We start from the raw sequence: 16,237 nt of genomic DNA, 5'->3' as shown, positions 1-16,237 counted from the left end.
CGCCAAGTGACCAGGTTGCCTCCAATAAAGGTGCAATATCCTGAAGTAGATCTCCTATCATCCAGTGATCCAGCCCAGTCTGCATCAGTATAACATTCAACTTGCAAATTACCATGTGATGCATATAATAAGCCTCTACCAGGACACCCTTTAAGGTAGCGGATTATTCTCATAACTGCGTTAAGGTGATGACTTCGGGGATCATGCATGAACTGGCTAACCACACTCACAGCAAATGCAATATCAGGACGTGTATGAGATAGATAAATTAAACGTCCAACAAGTCTTTGATATTGCCCTCTATCAACTGGTGATCCACCTTCTTTAACTAGACGGTGGTTTTGTTCTATTGGTGTATATGCTGGACGACATCCCGTCATCCCTGTTTCTGATAACAGATCTAAAATATACTTTCTTTGAGAGAGATAGATACCTTTTGCACTCCTAGACACCTCAATTCCCAGAAAGTATCTTAATTGGCCCAAGTCCTTGGTTTCAAACTCTTGTGCTAACTCGCTTCTTCAATCTTCTTGTTTCTTGATCATCACTTCCTGTAATAATAATGTCATCGACATAGACAATTAGTATGGTCAGCTTGTCATCCCTACGTTTATAAAACAGAGTATGGTCTGCATTACTCTGTTTATACCCCATCTGAATTATAGCTCTACGAAAACGGTCAAACCATGCACGCGGAGATTGTTTTAAACCATACAAGGACCGGTGTAACTTTAGCACTTTCCCCTCGGTCTGAGGTGTACTAAAACCAGGTGGTATTTTCATATACACTTCCTCAAGAAGGTCCCCATGTAGGAAGGCGTTTTTTATGTCTAGCTGATGAAGATTCCATCCCATATTAGATGAACAAGATATGAGTGTTCGTATGGTATTCATCTTGGCTACGGGTGCGAATGTTTCTTCGTAATCAATTCCATAAGTCTGCGAATACCCTTTTGCCACCAAGCGAGCTTTAAATCGTTCTACCTTGCCCTCGGGATTATGTTTGACAGTGTATACCCATTTGCAACCTACAGCCTCCTTGCCAGATGGTAATTCAACTAGTTCCCAAGTTTTGTTTTTCTCAAGAGCACTCATTTCCTCTAGCATGGCTGCTTTCCACTTGGGATCCTTCATAGCGTCTTCCCAACTTTTAGGAATAGAGGTGGAGTCTAACGATGCAATGAATCCTTTATATGAGGGGCTACACCTTTCATATGTAATAAACTTAGCAACATCATGCTCATAGTCCACACAGTCTTTGAGACGTGCTGGGATATTTGTATGCCTAACAGATTTTCTCAGGGCAATTGGACGTTCAGTTACTGGAGTGGTAGATGTTACCATAGGATTTAGAGTACCTTCTTGTCCTGTAGTATCAACAATAGGCTCCACTGGTATATGAAGTCTTTCCGAGCCGACTGTATGATCATCATCTCTTTCAGCTACATCATGAACAGGTTCGCTAGGTACATCAGATACCCCTGGTCCTCTTACTTGTTGAGGCAATGAATTATCACATACCTCTTCAATAGTTGCACTTCTGTTTTCTTCGCCACTATTTATATTTTCCTCCCCCTCAATTTGATCACCTGGCTGAGATGTATCGATCATAGGAATCATTACTGAACGACCAGACACATAATCATCATTAGAGATCTCCCCCTGGCTATGAATAGTATGAGTAGTGCCGATATTTGAAGGATAAAAAGGTTCATTCTCATGAAATGTTACATCCATACTTACAAAGAACCTTTTCTCGGTTGGGCTCCAACACCGATATCCTTTCTGAGTTGGTGAGTATCCCACAAAGATGCACTTGACTGCTCGTGGATCAAGCTTTCCCACTGAATTCCTGTAATCATGAACAAAACAAGTGCATCCAAAAACTTTGGGAGGTACAATAAAAGAGTTAGTACCACTGAGGCATTCAATTGGAGTTTTATAGTTTAAAACCCTTGATGGCATACGATTTATTAAGTATGCCGCAGTCTTGACTGCTTCACCCCAAAGGAATTTCGGCACATTCATCATAAACATAAGGGATCGAGCAACTTCTAACAAATGCCTATTCTTCCGTTCCGCGACCCCATTTTGCTCAGCGGTATTTACGCAGGTGGTTTGATGTATGATGCCACGTGAAGACAAGAAGTTATTAAAATCACTCGTTAACATACTCGGTTCCATTGTCTGAGCGAAATATTTTCACATTAGCATTGTACTGATTGCATACCAAACTATGGAAATTTTTAAATGCAGACAAGACATCTGATTTTTTCTTAAGCAAATATAGCCATGTACATCGACTAAAGCCATCAATAAACGTCACATACCACCTTTCACCTGACAGAGATGTTACAGATGAAGGACCCCAAACATCTGAATGAACTACTTCAAAAGGTATTTTGCTCCTCTCACTATTACTAGGATAATTAGCCCTCGTATGTTTAGCCAGTTCACAAATGTCACATACCAGTTTATCTTTGCAACAGGAGGCAAAGAGTGAGGGAAACATACGCCCTAGAGACTGAAAAGATAGATGTCCAAGTCTACAATGCAGTAATAATAACTCATTTGTAGATGAGCCACACCGAGAACTAAGGGCAAATGGAGTCGATGTCCTGTCAAGATAATAGAGACCATCTCGTTCAGTCCCGATCCCAAGTATGCTTCCCGACTTTAGATCTAGAAATACACAGAATGTTGGCTCAAACCAAGCTCCACAATTCAATGTCTTTGTAATAGAACTGACAGATAATAGATTTATTGGGAAATTAGGGACATGCAAGACAGGATTTAATGACATTGATGGGGTACAATTGATAGTCCCAGACCCCATTATAGGAGCTGAAGACCCATCAGCTATACGCACTCTGTCTTTCCCTGAACATGGCTTGTAAGATAAAAAGTGTTTTGGTGAGCCTGTCATGTGATTTGTTGCCCCTGAATCTATAATCCAGGGAAGAAATAAATGGTCCTCACCATGAGAATTAGATGCTTCATCTGATCCCGTATTAGAAGCAGCCATCAACTTCGCCTTGAACTCTTTCATCGCTTGCATAGCTGCAGCAGATAATTCTCGTGAAGACGAACTGAACTGAGCATTTCCATGCCTCTTCTCGTGACTACCAACAACACTGGTTTTCACTTGCTTATGCTGCCAGTTTGGCGGATAACCCACTAGGTCAAAACAGTCTTTCTTCAGATGACCTGGCCTCTTACAATGATCACACACCACCCTTTTTCTCTGTCTATAATTAGACTTGATGCCATTAGCCTGGTAGCCTCTAAGGGGAGAAGGAGCCTGAACATGAGTTAGTGCAGCTCCATTATCAGGATGCACCTGTGTGATTGTTCCTTGACTTGCCAAGCGAGTTTCTTCTTCTAAGATGCTAGTGATTGTCTCATCTAAGGTCGGCCATTCAGAACTTGAAAGGATCAACTGAGAACGGAGATGGAACTCATAATTCAACCCCTCTAGAAATATTTGCACGAGTAATGGTTCAAACCACTCACGGAGGAGTGTGACGTCTCTAGGATCATGAGGTTTAAATGGCCTGAAAAATTCCAGGTCTCTGTAGAGCCTTTTAAGATCACCGGCATATTCTGTAACTGTTTTTTGGTCTTGTCTAATATGTCGCATTTCATGAAAAATTTTACTGACCCGCATCTTGTTGGATTTTCCAGAGAATTGTTTTTCAATGCAAGTCCATATCTCTGCTGCAGTTTGACAACCTTCAACCTCCTCCCGGACAGCCTTATCCATTGAACTCAAAAGCCAGACCATGACTTTTTTCTGATGTTGCTCCCATTGTTCCTGGGTCATCTCCCCTAGACGCTTCTCATCCTCCTTTAGAAATTTACTCATGCCATGTGATTCTAGAATTAAAGATGCATTACGTGACCAGCTAAAGTAGTCACAGGGGCTAGCCAACTTAACTGGATTAGGTTCCAGAATAGTATCCTGAACATTAGGAGCACCGCTGGATTTCATCTGCAGCTGCTCCATTAACTGAGCAAGTATTTTCTGCATGCTCTCACAAAACTTCCCAACACTAGAGTCCACATTCTTATTTCTGTCTCCCATGGTTTGTTCACAACGAGACCTCCAATTAGCAGTTCAAGCACAACAGGTTCTAGTATAGACAAACAATCCAAAATCCTCTCCCCTTACACAGATTGAGAAGATTTAATCCACCAAAAAACCTTGACTGAACAAACGTGTACCTGAGATGGTCACAGTCGGATTCAGAACAACTCCAATTTTTTCCTCTTTGCAGCACCAGGATGGATTTAGAACAGCACACCAGGACCAGAGGAGGCGAGGAGCGACACGGCACAAAGGCGATGCGGCACAGCACGCGGGCGACAGCGACGCGGCGTAGCAAGAAGACTAAGAGGCCTTGTGGAGGACGGCTGCGGCGCACAAAGGCGGCCACGAACGCGGCGACGGCGACCACCGAATCCCGGGAACCGCCGAAGCTCGAATCAAACCAGATCAAGGTCAAGCGCACTCTCCCAGACCGATTGCTCTGATACCATGTAGAAATCAAGCATCGGATATGAAGGAAGATGATCAAAACACTCTATATTTGATTTTGTATCTGAGAGCAGACATGACATGGCGGAGACGAACTGAAGCTTCTACAGCTCTCTAATTCACCCTCTTCAGATATACATCTAGTTTATACACTTTAGTCTCCTAACATGTTCCTATTTACAACTAGGTCCTACAACAATGACTCTAATGCTGCAAAGCAGAAATAGTAGAAACAATGGATTAGTCCCATACTGAAGTTCATAATAAAGTGAAAGTGTGAAGTGTCATCTAGATTTTTCTAGAATATAGAGCTTCATTTTTAGGTTTGGCCGGCTCATGTGCGCCCAATTGCCGGAGGTAGCTTTGAATTTTAGATTTGCGCATCTAATATCAACGGTGGAAATCTGACTTTCAGCCACATGCGTTGATCTTAAATCACATAATAACCATCAACTCACTGGGAACAGAACTAAGTAACTGTCATGTCATAAATATATTTTATAAATATATTTTTGAGTGAATTTCACTTTTTACCCCCTAAGATCAACTTTGTGCCACTTTATACCCAACTTAACAAAAAATTCTCAAAACTACTCAATTTAAGAAACTTTTTCCACTTTTTACCCCCTTTATATTTTCTCCTATTCTAACCAGGGGGTCCTAGCTCTTTGTCCAACGCGTGTTATAGTCAGTTTCTAGAGCCGAGCCGAACCGATGTAGCAAGTGATGGGTTATTCTGATCTTAGCGTAGGACGGCCAGCCCTTAAATGAGCAAAGCTAAACTAACAACAAGCAGAACAGGAGACAGTGGTCACAACATCCAGCGCGCTCACCGCCGCCGCCGCCCCGCTGCCGAACGAAGCCCATGCTAGAGCATGTCGTCCTAGGACTCATCATGTTGCCGCGTCTCCACAGCCGCACAAAGCTCGCGCTAGAGCTAGTGGCCGTACCACGCAAGCCACCGGCGTCGGTGCTCCGCTAGCTGCAGCACGAAGACCATGTCGGAGGAGGTAGCCTTTGCCCCTGTGACACCATCCGCTGCTGCACGAACCAACGCTAGATCCTATGGCTGCAACAGCAGTCACGTTGATGCCGGTGCTCTGTTGGTGCGTACTTATGCAAGAAGCGGTGGTCGTAGCATGCGTGATGCCGTCGCCAAGGCCGGGCTCGTCACACCACACTCATGCCGGAACCGGTGGCTCTAGCACCCGTGTCGCGGCTAGTGATCTGCTACAGCCTGCTGCACCAAGCCTTCACCCATCGCCTCCAAATTCGTTCTCTTTAAGGCTGCTAGCAGCACGGCTCTCCTCGTCTTCCTTCACGCTGGCGGCTTCATATGCCCGTCTCCCCTGACGACAATGGAGCACCCGCTTCAGCACCTGCAGTTGCCTCCAGGTCTCCACGGTGCCACTGAATCCCTAGCACGGGGAGAGAGAGGAACGGGAAAAGATCAGAGCCGAGTCTTGCTCATGTCAGTGTGATCAAGCATGGCTCAATCTGACTAAGATCTAACCGGCCAGAATAAACCACCACTTTCTATGATTTGTCTCGGCTCTAGAACATGGACTGAGAGTGGAACCCACCGGCCAGGATGGAATAAAATATAAAAAGGGGTAAAAGGTGGAAGAAGATTGTTAAATGGGGTAATTCTGAGAATTTTTTGTTAAATTTGGTAAAAGATGGCACAAAGTTGATCTTAGGGGGTAAAAAATGGAATTCATACTCTGAACGGCTTAAGTAGATGATCTCTTATTTGCGAGGACCGTCTAGCTAGTTATTTACAAACTGCAGGTCTATATAAAAGAGCAAACATACATGACCGATCGGTGTCAAAGAATGTTTTACTCATTTTTAATGGATAAACAATGGTAACCTATTAGAGGTCATTTGGTATCTATCATTTGGGCCTGAAATTCTGGAATTCATTTTGGAATTCCATAGGTGTGCTGTTTGGTTGTCACAGAATTGGGTCATCATTTCATTTAAGAAATCCAGCAAAATGACACCATGGGTAAACACAATTCCAAGCTGAGACCTGTCATTTGCAATTCTTGTGGAAGCCATTTACAAATTCAATATTGAATTATGTTGTCATTTGCAATTCCTGTGACAACTAAACAAGTGTCCATTTCTGGAATTACAATGTAAATGAAATGAATGCATGTATTCATTTCAAAATGCTACAAATGAAATGAAAGCCTGGCTTCCAAACGACTCCTTACAAATTAGAGTGATATTAATGTGCATAAGCAGAAGCATGTGCATCCATGTTACTGCCATTATATTTATATATATATATATATATATATATATATATATATATCTAATAGAGTTTCTATATATAGGGATGCGCTATTTGACTCCCTGGGTGCAGAATAATATTCTGCACCCGGGTCGGCGTATGCACGAGCTGCTCCGTCCATCGCGCGCCGAGCGCTCCACCAGTCCGCGCGCACCACGCCGTTTTGGGAGTGACATAATTTTACGGCATGCTTCGACCACTACCCGACCTGTTTCGTGTGGCTTTGCAGGTTGCGGCACCGTACACCTTCCGTAATATTTTTTTGGAAAACGCTTATAATCAGTCGGCCGATTATGTGAGAAAGATCGGTCGTCTATGTGTGTGGCTCGCCCGTTCCCGTGCGTTAGTCGCGCACCCGCGCATCGCTGCTGTTTTTTCATCTGTCTTCATTGGGCCCCACCTGCATGGTTGCTTTTCCTCTTTTCTTCATCCTTTTCACTGCGCACACTTTGTCAGCTCATCGTCAAGTCCATGTCCTGAGCTGTGGTGGACCCTACCTAGCTGCCTCTGTTTCTTGCTTTCTCACACGCATGGACACATTGTTAATGTACACCTACTTTTTGACCTACAACGTGTGAGGGTGAGCCTAAGGTTTATGTAGCTACATTAGTATTATTTTTTACTCACACATAACTTCTAGTGTTTTTACCACATGTAGCCATGTGGTAAGTAGAAATTTAAAATAATTGGAATTTTGGCATGTATTCCACGGCGAGCTTGGGAAGCGGTAGGAACTGGGGTGGACATATCGACTTAACCGGAGCCATCATTGCCAATGGTACGAGGTTAGGTACTCACGGTTTTTTAGAAAACCTATAGTGATGTTTTCAAATTGTAACAAATTGATAAAAGTTTTGTTGTAAAATCAAACGACATATGTTGTGAGGTTTTCTAAACGATCTATTAGAAACATGTGTGTTTCTTAATATGTTGTAAACACATGATTTTTTTTTTGTAATCATTTGTGACTTTTGTAGTAATTTTTTTTTGTCATAGACACATATTTTCAATGTAGCATATGGTTGTTAATTTTGTAAAAATTGCGTATGAATTTTGTAGTGGAAGCATCTAAAAAATGTTGTAATGTTTACATGATGTTTGCCACAAGTTTGTGATTATTGTTGTAATCATATTTTTTTTGTTAAATAGCTAGTGATTTTTGTTGTAACTAAATATATAGCAAATTTGTTATTGATTAACCAAATTTTCATAGCCACGAACATATGTATTTTTGTTGTAATATATTATCAATTTTTATTGTAATTAATGTCTATTTTTGTTGTAAACCAACTGGTAGCAAAATAATTTTTCCTTAACCATTTTCGTAATTTGAAATGAACACATAATTTTTGTTGTAATCTCTTATTTTTGTTAGAATTGATGGTGATTTTTGCTGTAAATCAATTTAAAGCACAAATTTGTTGTTTAGCCACTACGTGATAAATTCTAGCAATGGAGTTTCTAGTGTAGCAAGCAGCAGCTAGCACTTCGGCGAGGCAGGCATGCATGCATTAGCTAGCAGTGAATCTAGCTAGCCAAGCGAAAATTACAGCGCGCAGCACCACATGGGGGCTCCACCCAAGCAACAGCACGCTATGCTTTATTTACTAGTAGTATGAACAGTTACGTGACGTAATCATATCAGGATGAAAGCGACGTCCCTGGTGGATTGATTCTCCAGCGTCGAATACGTGAAATGGACGGCCGCCTAGCGACCGATCCACGCGCCTGGGATCGGTCGGCCGACGGCTAGCATGCATTGGCAGTTTCTTATCTAACCGGGGAGCTACTCAGCCCACTACCCAGCCGCACCTCCTTTTTTCCCTCTTGGGAGCAGTTGGGGAATCGGAATTTGAGCAGCGGCCATCGGGTGCGCGTCCGGCGGCAAGAGGTGGCCGGGCTAAGTGACCAAGCAAGCGGCAGATAGCGTCGTCGTCGACAGCCTCGTAGTCGGTCGTCCGAAGCGGCAGCAATGGCGGCGTGGTGATTGGCTTCAAGAAGACCGACTCCCATCGGAGGAGAAGGAGACAAGCGGCTGTTGGATTGCGGCAACTTGTGACTTCGGTGGGCTCAACCTTAGATTCTGTGCGTACTGTCGCATCCCCTTACAAGGTACATGAAGCTTTTCTTGTTTTCAATCGGCGTGCATGAATTTCGTTATGGCCTCCGCAAGATCTGATATGTGCGCATTTTCCTATGTCAGCCGAGACTGAATTTTTTCTGCATAGATGTGGCGATCTGGTCCGCTAGGTAAGATAAGATGTCAGGGATAAATCAAAAAGAACCTCCCCAGATTAGACCTACGGCTGCCTCAAATCCTGCTACTATTCTTTATGTGCCTTTGCAAAAACAGAGCTACTAATCCTGTTGTGTGTGTCTACGATTCATTGATTCTGTCAGGTTCAGCCCCATTTTTTCTGTTCTGAACCCAATCAAATGTTCACTATTAGACTAAGCAATACAAGATTCAGATGATAAACATATGCATTATTAGATCTACGTAGGTTTCATGTCATCTCAGAGCAATGTTGCCATGGCGGCGTGGTGGTGGCGTCAGCTGCCTGGTCGGGCCGCGTGGCGGGTGGTGGCTGAGGGTGGCCTCGTGGTGGCTGAGGGTGGCCTCGGCATCAGCAGAGTGGGTGGCGGCTGAGGGACGCATCGTGGTGAGCAGCAGGCCCCCCTTAGCTGTGTCGTGGGTCGATTCACGGCGAGCGGAGAACGTCGGTTGGCTTCGATGTAAGGTACGGTAGCTGGCCATTCCGTACTGTGTAAGTTTTTTGCATTTAAATCACCTAGGAGGATGTCAATTACATGATACTCTTCATAATATGCAAATAAAATCCTTAGCTTTACCCTTGCCCTCTTTCCGGCCAGTTCATCTGGTAGGCAGCTGATTCAGGTTTAAAGTACATTCTGTCATCCCCATCTTCAACAGTTTGCAAATGTCATATTTCAGAGGTTAAACTCTAGGATTGATAGATTATTTCTGTAAGAATGAGTAGTCCCTGTAACCAACTATAGAGTAAACACCTCTGAAAAAAATACGAGAGCCAAGAGAGGCTGGATGTGTTTTCTTTCTTGCACAGGGATGAGTGAAGTTGGATCTAGAGAGAACAAATAGCAATTCCAGTGGAACTCGAAAGCACAATATGTCATCCTAACATGTTCTGCATTCTGCACACGAGAAAACGAGTTTGTAAAAATGAATCAAAAGTAAGCAAAAAAAAAGTACTTTTACAATCGTAGTTTTCTTAGGTTGTCTATCCAAGTAATACACATAAAAATATCAGGGCAATAAAATGCCTTTTCCTATCAGACTTGTATGATCTACTTGGGCAACGTGGAACGAAGCTGAGAAATAAATATCCAATCGAGGACATTGTATCTGTATTAACAATTTACCATGCTGAACAAAGCTCATCTATTGAAACCAAACACGGTAGCTGTGGTAGTGGTACTGTCCCATTTATACAAGAGACTCTGAAAATTAATCATATTCCCAGAAATCTGATTCTCTAATGCTTCGTACCCCTTTTCTGTCAGACTTAAATGCTTTCTGAAAGTTCTGCCTTAATACTAGCAATTTCTGAGTTGTGTAAAATATTACACTGCATCCTTGTTAGTCACAAACTTGTATTGGACATGCTCCAACTTAACCCGAATAAGATGCAACACCTATTTAACAACTACAGTTGGAGAGTCATGTAGCTAGCTGTTTTCCTTTTAAATGGTCTCTGATTACCTACACCGATGCAATTGCTTCACGGTTAGTTTATGTTCGCTGTATATTTTTAACTAACATAATGTGCCCTACATAGGATGCTTTTGTTTGAGAAATAACACTAAGTGACTCAGCTACATATTTTTAAACAAAAATGGGAACATAATAATACCATTCTCATAATTTTATGTCGTGAGCAAGTGCTCACGTATTATTTTTCATGTCGTGAGCAAGTGCTCACGTGTTCAGACTTTGGCTCCATCTTTCAATTCACTTAATGCCTTATGATGTTATCCTTTTAGTATTGTGAATTTTCATCAATAGTTTTTGTATTGCAGACGGAGATGAATCAACATGGCTCTCCTGCGTCATCTTGAATGATTTGAATGAAACAGGACCTTTACCTGATTCTCTGGAGAAGTTTAGACCCATGAAAATCCATATCTAAAAAACTTGATTTGAAGCTCCCCTTGTATATACTCTCCCTAAAACAAATTGCACTTCTGTATATAGCTGAATATCTTTATTCTTGTGTCTTGTCCATGTAATGTACTTGCTTATGAATGCTTCCTTCTATTGGTGTCATCTACCAGATCATATCTGGAATTGTTGTAATGCAAGAATTATCCATGTCACCTACGTGACATTTTGTAATTCACATTTTTATGTCCCATTGTATTACCATATTTATTATGGTGTGTTGATTTGTGCAACAACATAATTTCGTTATAAGAAATAACCGATGTAACTGGAGGCCCTACTTCCTAGATTTCTTATGTATGCCAATTTTCACAGATCTCTCTGTAGCTAGCAGATTAAAAAATATATTTTTAGAGCTGAAGGGTCGTAGCTAGATGTAGCTAGCTTAGTGGTCAAGCATATGCACATGCTTGTATGGTCGAAAAATGCACAGGACTAGCTAATTAGCTGAGCTTGCGAATTCAAAATAGTGCACAATGAATGTAATTAGTTGATTGGAAACGGCATAATCAAATTTGCGCAAACATATATTGTTCTATTGTTCACCGAAGGATTCAGTACAAACTGAAATGAATCGGATGTCTATAACGTAAGAATTCCGTAGCAAATACCATAATTTCCACTCAGGTACAATGAAATTCGATCTTTGGAAAAAGGGCTTTTAGAGGCACTAATTACAGTTTGATTTCCGGCGTTGATTTCTCCCATAGCTTATCTACCTGGGAAAGACTACACCTGAAGAACACAATTATGTCACTGTCTTGCACGCTAGCTCATGTCGTAGCTTATCTTTTGACAGTCACTAGAATTTTCTCCGCCGCATTGTGATAGCCAGCTAGTCCCGTAGGGAAGCAGTGCCGGAGAGACTTGTCCAGGGAGCTGATATCCGATACGAAGACGCTACTGCTGGAGTCACTGATAAGAGCTAAGGCGCCACTGCCATTGGGTGCCTGAGGCCTTTGGTGGGGACGGGAGCCTCCAGTATCGACCATTGTAATGCATCTTCCGATCCTCTGCTGCATCCCTCTTCCCGCTGTCAGCCTGGGATAATGTCATCGCAGGATCAGATCGCTTACCCAACCAATAAGCAAAACACCGACTCAAACTAGAAATATCAATCAGTAAGTAATTACTACTGACTGGGGAAGCAAGTTGCTCGACGATGACCTTGAATGTGCAGCAGTGGCCAAAACTGAACCTGCCGTTAAAATTGTTGAAGCCAACAGAGAACACGCCGAGGGGGCTGTCCATCACACATACCAATTCCTTTATTGGTAGCTGGACAGATGTACTCCTTTATTTCTAGTTGTCTACATATACCCACTTCCACATAAATCAACAGAAATAACATTAAGGCAGTATATGTGCTCTCAGTATACCATTTTGTGTTGCGCCAAAGCCATCCACCGCCGGCTGACCGCCCAACTAGAGATAAATATCGAGCAAAGTTTAGAAGTAGTGTCTTGCTTGAAGCTAATGGCCTACTGCCAAAATGGCGAAATGCAAATGACCAAATAGCATAATGGGTGTGCAATAAATGGAAAAGCATGGAGATAACAATGTAGATGAATTATCAATATCAAATGAGAGTAAATAAACAAATGTCTATGGAAGTCATGAAGTGGTAAACAGATAGAGGTTAAAGATGAGCATGAATCTTAAGAAAAAGGGATGATATGGATCTTCCAATATGGAATCAAAGCCTGGGCAGAGCAAACGTAAAAAAATGTTTGTTCAAGGATTAGCCACATATGATAAAACTGTAAGCTCTAGTAGAGATTAGACATAAAAATGATTTTCCATTGTTCCACCAATAAGTGGCTGATGTATGTATATAAGCAGACAAAATAAAAAATTCATTCCATGAAGGATCAGAAGTTATTCCATTATGACGTGTAGAAGGTGAGCATAAAAAATTCATTCCATGAAGGATCAGAAGTTATTCCATTATAAAATAAAGTCATAACCTTGTTGGCATCAATGAAAGAATAAAATCCAGCCATGTTAAAATAAGAAGGTGTAGCGATAAATTAGTCAAATGCTTATAGGTGGATCAAAAAAATATTTACCTCCTAAACAGGTTGAATATATTCCTGAAGAAAAAAAAGGCAGAATGAAGTTCAATTGCATTAGAAATAAGGAAGTAATTCTAAGACATTTACAAAGATAGTAAGCGTAAGACAAAATCGGCTAGACGGGTCAATCTTGTCGAAAGCAGGAGGATGCAGCAGGCTAGACTGAAAAATATATAATGCCAAATAAGGTAAAAACAAGATTAACATTGTGTGGAGGCTTTATTAATACAAAAATGACCATGTAGAGAAAAATTACAAATACTACAACATATGGAATCTGACTATTTTCTTTAAATAACCACACTCTCTATCTCATTCTGAACATTCATTGCAACAATCATATAAACCATGTGTGAGCTTCATTTAATTCACATATCTAACCATGGGAAATAATAAGACCTGCACTTACTCATCCAAATTGGTAGAAATGGGGCGGTACCGAAGAGTACCAGGGGAAAACAAAGAAAAAGCCAGCGCCAAACACAGCTTTCGTACCACCGAAAACAGCAAAAGGAAAACACCAACGCGGCTACATGACAGAAAAAAAAAGGAAATTACATCTCAAAAGCATCGAATCAACATGGTTAGCAGGATTTAAATCACAAAACAATAATTATGGTGCAGCTCTGATGCCACATAATAATAACTAAACTATCCAGAAAACACAGGCATCTTTCTTTATTTCGCCAAGAAAATGGACAGTGATGCACATGATGAGCACAATGTACAGCAGTCGTTTCTTGCATTTTGTGAAGGAAAACGCACACAAGCTAATTCAATCGGCCTCTAATTTGCATTGATCATTAAAAAGAACTAGAACTGAACATCTACTTACGGCCTCAATTCTTTGCACTCCAAACAAATTTAGCGAAAAAGCAACCCAAATTGTAAGTTCCTAGAGTAAATTTAAGGCCCTGCAATTCCCCTGTTCCTCATCGTTGTTGGAGCCAGGGCTGCCAGAAAGTTTTGTGCTTTTGCAATCAGGTGGAGTCCAGGGGCGATCAATGGATCCACCTCTGCGATTGGGGACGGAATCTAACAAAAAAAAGCATAACGCTGCAGGAAAGGATTCACCTTGGCGTATAATCCCACCAAGTAGCAATTGCGTGGATGAAGTGATGCGGAGCTCGCCGGACGCAAGTAGCTGATGCCTGATGGTGTGGACGACTGGCACCAGATGTAGGAGCCGCGGCGGAAGTATTATAGTTCGCGAGGCGCGCTGGAACCGCCGCAGACGATAGCGGGTGGCTCGGGCCAGAGGCGCTCGCGGCGGTCGCGTTCGCTCGTCCGGCGCCCAGTGATGTGTGGAGGCCGACGCCCTTCCGCTGACGACGTCGCCGCCCGAGTCCAGAAACTTCAAGCCCCAATCCATTCAGGCGGCCGAGGACACCCGCCGCTCGCCGCGATCCCCAGCTGAAGCCGCTCGCCGCGCGCCATATTCCCAAGATGAAGCCGCTCGCCGCTCGCCGGCAGCAATGTCGATTGAAGCCGCTCGCCGCCGGCCTCAATGCACACTAGTCGCCCGCCGGCCGCACCACTCCACCCGGCGATTCCCACAACCGCTCGCACGCACGCACCGAATTTGATGAATGTGAGTTAGCTCCCAGCACGGCAGCACCCCACGACCATAAACATAGAGGAATCGTCGATGTAAGAAAAAAGGGGAAAAAGTACGGGATGCGGCGGGTCAGGTTCGGCGGGTCAGGCCGCACCGGAGGCTGGCTTGACCGGCTCGATATATGACCCGGGTGCAGAATTACTTATTCTGCTCCCAGGATATCTAATAGAGTTTCTATATATATATATATAGAAACTCTATTAGATATATATATAGAAGCTATATATATATATATATATATATATATATATATATATATATATATATATATATATATATATATATATATATATATCAACGCGGATTTGCTAACCGCATGGCTAGCTATGCACCACCTCATGGCCATCCGATATAGTGGGCAGTAAAATGAAGGGATGCAGATTACCATGGCTGGCAATGGAGTGAACCTAACGGCTGCTAACTCCACGTTTGTAGACGTTGGACTACTCAAGCCATGCTAGCTGTATATGTAATATGGACGGTAATAGATAGGATAGTTCGTAAAAACGATAGCTCCTTCATATGAAAATATATTGTGCTACACTTTTTACTGCACATGTAGTCTGCAACATGAATGGTAATTGAAAGATCGAGATGTCGCCTAGAGGGGGGGGGGGGTGAATAGGCAATTACAAACTCTTGCGGATTTGTCTTGTATGAATGCGGAATTAAACTATCGTTTAGTTTACAAGCACAAACCCTAAATATGCTAAGCTCAACTGAGTGTAACAATAGCAACTAGAGCTAAGCAAGATAGGCACAAGATATATGTAGCACAAGTGATAGCAAGATATATGTACTTCAAGCACGATGGCTATCACAAGGAAAGAGAGCTCGGGTATAGAAATAACCGAGGCACGCGGAGACGAGGATGTATTCCCGTGTTCCCTTGCTTTGCAACAAGGTACGTCACGTTTGGAGGAGTGGAGGTCCCACGAAGGATTCCCCGCGCCACGAAGGCTCACCCTATTCTCCGAACCACACCCACGAAGGATAATGGCCCCTTCCTTATGGTTAGCTTTTCCTCCGCTCCGGAGATGGCAAGCTCCACAACCACTTCACAAGCTCCACGAAGGAGAAGCCCGGGCCTCTTCACAATCTTCTTGAAGAGATCACCGGAGCACCAATCACCAAGCCAACTAGGAGGTCACCCTCCAAGAGTAACAAGCTCACGGTCTCTCACTTGAACAAATCGTGGTGGAGAGCTCAACACTATGCAATGATGCAAAGCAAGAACACCGGAGGTGTTCAAGTCCTTCACACTCAAATCCCACCAAAGCAACGAATGCTAGGATGAGATTGGAGAGGATGAACAAGGGGAAAGTCAACCAAAGACTCCAAGATCTAGATCCCAAGAGATTCCCTCACTTAGAGAAGAATTGGTTTGGTGGAAGTGTAGATCTAGATCCCCTCTCTCAAATCCTCAAATATGAGCAAGTATGGTTGGAGGATTCAAGGGGAAGAGCAAGTTCTTCAAATAGTAGCAATGGAGGAGAGAGAGTAG

General features: G+C 42.7%; 1 protein-coding gene and 1 long non-coding RNA gene across 12 annotated transcripts; one reads left to right on the top strand and one right to left on the bottom strand.

Annotated features, from left to right (window-relative positions):
* The first annotated feature begins 8,600 nt into the window (after positions 1–8,600).
* Positions 8,601–11,246, top strand: LOC124684664. The gene is made up of 3 exons (XR_006997107.1): positions 8,601–8,951; positions 9,043–9,580; positions 10,899–11,246. It is a non-coding gene; the product is annotated as an uncharacterized LOC124684664 (long non-coding RNA).
* Positions 11,247–11,546: 300 nt separating this feature from the next.
* LOC124684662 lies at positions 11,547–14,343 on the bottom strand. Of its 11 annotated transcripts, none has more exons than XR_006997106.1 (5): positions 14,190–14,343; positions 13,110–13,133; positions 12,420–12,465; positions 12,208–12,283; positions 11,547–12,081 (listed from the first exon to the last, which is right to left on the bottom strand). XR_006997106.1 is itself a non-coding variant. In XM_047218932.1 (5 exons), the coding sequence occupies exons 1-5, from the start codon at positions 13,526–13,528 to the stop codon at positions 11,953–11,955; spliced, it is 306 nt and encodes a 101-aa protein (XP_047074888.1). In that variant the 5' UTR covers positions 13,529–14,168; the 3' UTR covers positions 11,547–11,952. The 11 variants fall into 11 exon arrangements, 2 of the variants coding, with proteins under 2 accessions (XP_047074888.1, XP_047074889.1); XR_006997104.1 differs by lacking the exon at positions 14,190–14,343 and adding an exon at positions 13,525–14,168 and having other exon boundaries at positions 12,208–12,350; XR_006997105.1 differs by lacking the exon at positions 14,190–14,343 and adding an exon at positions 13,525–14,168 and having other exon boundaries at positions 12,208–12,318.
* Positions 14,344–16,237: the final 1,894 nt, after the last annotated feature.

This window comes from Lolium rigidum, chromosome 1 (assembly GCF_022539505.1).
Source record: "Lolium rigidum isolate FL_2022 chromosome 1, APGP_CSIRO_Lrig_0.1, whole genome shotgun sequence".
In the NCBI taxonomy this organism is placed as follows: Eukaryota; Viridiplantae; Streptophyta; class Magnoliopsida; order Poales; family Poaceae; genus Lolium; species Lolium rigidum.
Note: the sequence above shows the minus strand (reverse complement) of the source record. Positions and strands in the feature narration are given on the sequence as shown.